At 43.5% G+C, this 5,006-nt stretch overlaps 1 protein-coding gene across 1 annotated transcript in view; it reads right to left on the bottom strand.

The window, feature by feature from the left end:
- Positions 1 to 5,006, bottom strand: part of LOC101852330 (probable low-specificity L-threonine aldolase 2) — a gene marked incomplete in the record, with an annotated part of 27,309 nt that overhangs the window by 3,258 nt on the left and 19,045 nt on the right. The window contains 4 exon segments of the mRNA XM_035970511.1: positions 1,019 to 1,143; positions 1,673 to 1,809; positions 3,139 to 3,194; positions 4,656 to 4,787. Coding sequence (XP_035826404.1) covers positions 1,019 to 1,143; positions 1,673 to 1,809; positions 3,139 to 3,194; positions 4,656 to 4,787 — 450 coding nt within the window.

Raw genomic sequence — 5,006 nt, 5'->3', positions numbered from 1 at the left:
GAGAGAGAGAGAGAGAGAGAGAGAGAGAGAGAGAGAGAGAGAGAACAAGAAAAGGGTGGGAAGGTCTTAAGGACAGAAGTAATAAGGGTCGGATACAGACAGACAGACAGACTGATCGATTGATAGACAGGGATAAAGAAAGACAGATCAAGGAACAGGAGAGAGAGAGAGAGAGAGAGAGAGAGAGAACAAGAAAAGGGGGGGGAGGGGGCTTTATGTTTTGATCCCCATATTAACTAGTCGTGAAACTCAGCCTACCGGTAGTTTAAAAATCAAGACAGGCCACTGCTACTCCTTGGCTCCTTCTAACTGCTGTCTTTCAGACACACCCCTGACATTATGGTAGGAAAGATCTACACCTAGCCTTCTCAGACAAGGGCGAAAAATCTCGGAGGTCCCATGTGCAAGTTGAACACGTTAAAGATCCCTTGGTGGTTTAAAATCGATGAGAGTAACCTTCGGCTGCCACCCGCGCAATATTCGTTTTTAGTTTTAGTAAGAGTATTATGGCAAGTTTTAGTAAGAGTATTACGGCACCTGCAACACAATAAGGTCATATAAGGGCCGAAGTTTACGTGTGTTACAAGAGAGTAACAAACACAAAATAGAAGGAGGAGAGATAAGGACGATAGATGCTGGATAGGAAAAAAGGAGCAAACCACACCAGAGCACCCGCCAACCACCCATGGCCAATATTTAAGATTTCCTATCAACTGAAAATGTTAAATGTGCCCCGCGCGCTCATATGACCTCATGCAGTTGCGAGCGCCGTAAAACACTTACGAAAAATAAATAAATAAGTAAATAAAAAAATAAAAAATGAAAAACCGGCCCAATTGAAGAAAATCTAGAGGTCCCGCGGACTCCATTGTAGGTAGTATTTTCTAGAGAAAAAAAAAATTACACACACACACGCGAGCGTACACACACACGCGCGCACACACACACACACGCGCGTGCGCACGCACACACACACACGCACACACACACACGCACACAAAAAGGCAGATGAATTCACCTGTTCCATTCTCTGTGCGAACTGTTCAGAGCTGACCTTGCCCTTCATGTCAATCATGACAATGTTAGACTGGACGCCGTCCATCGCGATGCTACACACAGGGTTATCTCCCATGGCGGTCAAACCTGGGAGAAAGACGTTTAGTTTTAGTTTAATTTTAGTAAGAGCTTTACGGCACTTGCAACACAATAAGGTCATATCAGAGCCGAAGATTAGAGGTGTTACAAGAGAGTAACAAACACAAAAAAGGAGGGGAGATAAAGACCATAGGTGTTTGATAGGAAAGGGGAAGCAAACCACACCAGAGCACCCGCCAACCACCAACGGAGAAAGACGGACAAAGAAAAGAAATCAAGTAACAAACAAAAAAATGCTGAAAGTGTGAGGATGTGTTCTGCACTCTATATCAGCCCTCATAAACACCTACTAAAATGAGTGGTGAAATAAGGCGCTCGTCAAAATAATAACACCCACACACAACCCATCCCCCCCACCCACACACACAAAGTGTCCAACACACCCACACACACACACACAAAGTGTCCCACCAACCCACACACAGAGTGTCCCACACACACACACACAACCACAGAGTGTCCCACACACACACACAAAGAGTCCCACACACACACACAGAGTGTCCCACCCACCCACCCTGGGCAATTCTCGCCGCCCGGTCGTGGTCATCTGCCAACAGGTCAACCATCTCCTCCAGGGCGACCAACATCGGCGCAGCCACCACTCCCGCCTGCCTCATGCCTCCGCCCAACGCCTTCCTCGCCCGTCGGGCCCTGCGGGAGGAGAGAAACACGAGGAAAAGTCAGTCACAGGAAGTTTTAGTTTTTGGAAAGGTTTTTTCAGCACTTGCAACACGAATAGGTCACACAAGCGCCGAAGATAAAAGGTGTTACAAGAAAGTGACACACAAAGTTTAGCAGTTAGTTTCAGTAAAGTTTACAGCACTCGCAACTGCATAAGGTCAGTGTTTTAAACTGGTGTCGTACCCAAGGGTTTTTCACTATAGGAGCCTTCGGTACTGTAAGCATTTAAGTCCTGAGTACAAAAAACACGCAGTAAATTGTGAAAAGGAAGGACATCATGGCAAGAGAAAAGAGGGAGTTTTCTTTTTGTCTGAGCAAGTTAGTTTTAGTAAGTGTTTTACGCCACTTGCAACACAATAAGGTCATATGAGTGCCGAAGATTAGAGGTGTTACAAAAGAGTAACAAACACAAAAAAGAAGGAGGGAAGATAAAGACGATAGATGTTTGATGGGAAAGAAGAAGCAAACCACACCAGAGCACCCGCCAACCACCCACTTTGTCAGAGCAAAAAGAATCACAGCAACAAAATGCTTGTTACTTCAGACAGGGATAAAGAAAGACAGATCAAAACAGGAGAAGGAAGGAAAAGAAGCAGGACATATCACTAACAGTGTGCCTCACAATGATTGTTACTTCAGACAGGGATAAAGAAAGACAGATCAAAACAGGAGAAGGAAGGAAAAGAAGCAGGACATATCACTAACAGTGTGCCTCACAATGATTGTTACTTCAGACAGGGAAAAAGAAAGACAGATGAAAACAGGAGAAGGAAGGAAAAGAAGCAGGACATAACAGTAACAGTGTGCCTCACAATGATTGTTACTTCAGACAGGGAAAAAGAAAGACAGATGAAAACAGGAGAAGGAAGGAAAAGAAGAAGGACATAACACTAACAGTGTGCCTCACAATGATTGTTGCTTAATACCAAAAAAAAAGTAAGACAGATAAACAGAAACAACAGAAGGAAGGAAGAGAAGTAGGACCTATAAGTGGCACCCTCCAGCCACCCGCAAAAGAGCTCTCCAGTAGAGGGATATATATTATTTCACAACACACACACAAATGACACAGATTTATGTCAGCGCAAGTCTCCATCTACTCACAAGTGGGTGGTTGGTGGGTGTGCTGGTGTGATTTGCTCCTTCTTTCCAAATCAAACATCTATTGTCTCTATCTCCCCTCCTTCTTTTTTGAGTTTGTTACTCCCTTGTAACACCTCCAATCTTCAGCACTTATATGACCTTATTGTGTTGCAAGTGCCGTAAAACTTTTACGAAAAAAACCTCCCATCTACTCACATAGCAATGAATTCCTTAGAGCCGGCAAGTATCGAACCAGAAGGACAGCACAGACCCTGGGAAGAAAAAAAATCCACATCCAAAGACGTCAAATATCTTCTTTTTTTTATTTTTTAGAAAGAGTTTTACGGCACTTGCAACACAATAATAAGGTCATATAAGTGCCGAAGATTAGAGGTGTTACAAGAGAGTAACAAACACAAAAAAGAAGGAGGGGAGATAAAGACAATAGATGTTCGATAGGAAAGAAGGAGCAAACCACACTAGAGCACCCGCCAACCACCCACCGCCAAATATCTCGTCTCAAGATGTCCACATCATGACATCCTAAAGTACAGCAAATCAAACAGACAGGTGACGTACTCAATCATCTTCTTTTTTTTATAGTAGAGGGTTTTACGGCGCTCACAACTGCGTAAGGTCATATGAGCGCCAAGGGGTGGGTGTCAACAGAGAAGTCCTTACAGGGAATCAGACTTACTCTGCTCACCTCTCTAGCTTCAACAGCACAAAGTCTGCTTCAACTATCAAGGCAACCGGGAAATAGCAGGTCACAAGAGTGTGACAAACATACAAAAGAAGTAGAGGGAAAATGACAATAGTAAGGATTAGGAAAGAAAAAGCAGCAGTTCCCTGTCGCAGATCAGGCACAGTTATGAGTGAGACATGAATCAGCCCATTTACAATTCTACTATGCTTGAACAAGAAATGTCTCCCCTTTGGGAAAGGCCTAAAGACACTACAGTCAGTGGCACCGCCCCGGGGGGAAACTCAATCATCCGTGCGACGAGACAGAACAAGTCCTTCTATAAGAGACACTACGAGCTAATCAGGTGGCCGGAGGCTGGATCACTTGAGTCAATTAGAAAAAGGTTTTACCAACAGCCAACAGCCTCAACACAAGAAACTTTGTTTCTATAAATAAAGCACATGAAGAATATAGCAATGCATATATATATATATCTATCTCTCTCAAAATTAAGTAAAATATTGCGAGTAAAAAGCAGAAGTCAATCCATTTTTTGTGCCAACACTTCTAGTCTGATACAACCTTTCAGTGTTTTTCAAAAGAGACAGACAGTGATCTTTTAAATATTTTGGGGTATTACAAGCATGGAAATTAATATGCTGCTTTTTTCGTTTAGTAGTAAGGTTTTACGGCGCTCGCAACTGCATAAGGTCATATGAGCCCCAAGGGGAGGATGTCAATAGAGAAGTCCAAACGGGGAATCAGGCTTATTCTGCTCACCTCTCTAGCCAGGTATATATGTCACTTTGGATTTTTTACTGAAAGACGGTTTACCCCCTTGGAGATAATTAATCTGAGGTAAGGGTTGCACATATGTTCAAGAAATATTTTGTTGAAATTTAAACTCTAAATAGTGACAAAACCAAGGGGAAAAAAGTAAGTACATTTGTTAAAAGAAAGGCACAATTCTCTTTTCTCTCCTGAGCAATTTCGCCATAGATCTGGGCTTAGAGCAGTCAAACAGCTCGCCAACAACAGAATCTCTTACTTTGCTGAAGGCGATGGAGACAGTATCAAAGTGCTGAGCCACCTCCGACACCGGGACCTTGAGAGCCGTGGACGCATTGAACAGGCGAGCTCCGTCCAGGTGAAAACTTAGGTTGTTCTTCCTGGCGATCTCCTCGACCTGTGCGCAGAGAAAGGAAGGGATTTCACACTTGTGTGACATGATTGTGTTGTATGTGACGTAAAACTCTTACAAAAAAAACAACTACAGAAAGGACACAATGTTAGGTGTAAGGGACCGCTCATAAATGATGTCAGCTAAAATTTGGCCAAAAATGACCCACCCAACCCTCCCCCTTTTCACCTTCTGTCATCTTTCCCCGGACCCCCTACC

Source organism: Aplysia californica, unplaced genomic scaffold, assembly GCF_000002075.1.
Source record: "Aplysia californica isolate F4 #8 unplaced genomic scaffold, AplCal3.0 scaffold00277, whole genome shotgun sequence".
Classification (NCBI taxonomy): domain Eukaryota; kingdom Metazoa; phylum Mollusca; class Gastropoda; order Aplysiida; family Aplysiidae; genus Aplysia; species Aplysia californica.
The sequence above is the reverse complement of the archived record's forward strand: the minus strand, read 5'-3'. Positions and strand labels throughout refer to the sequence as shown.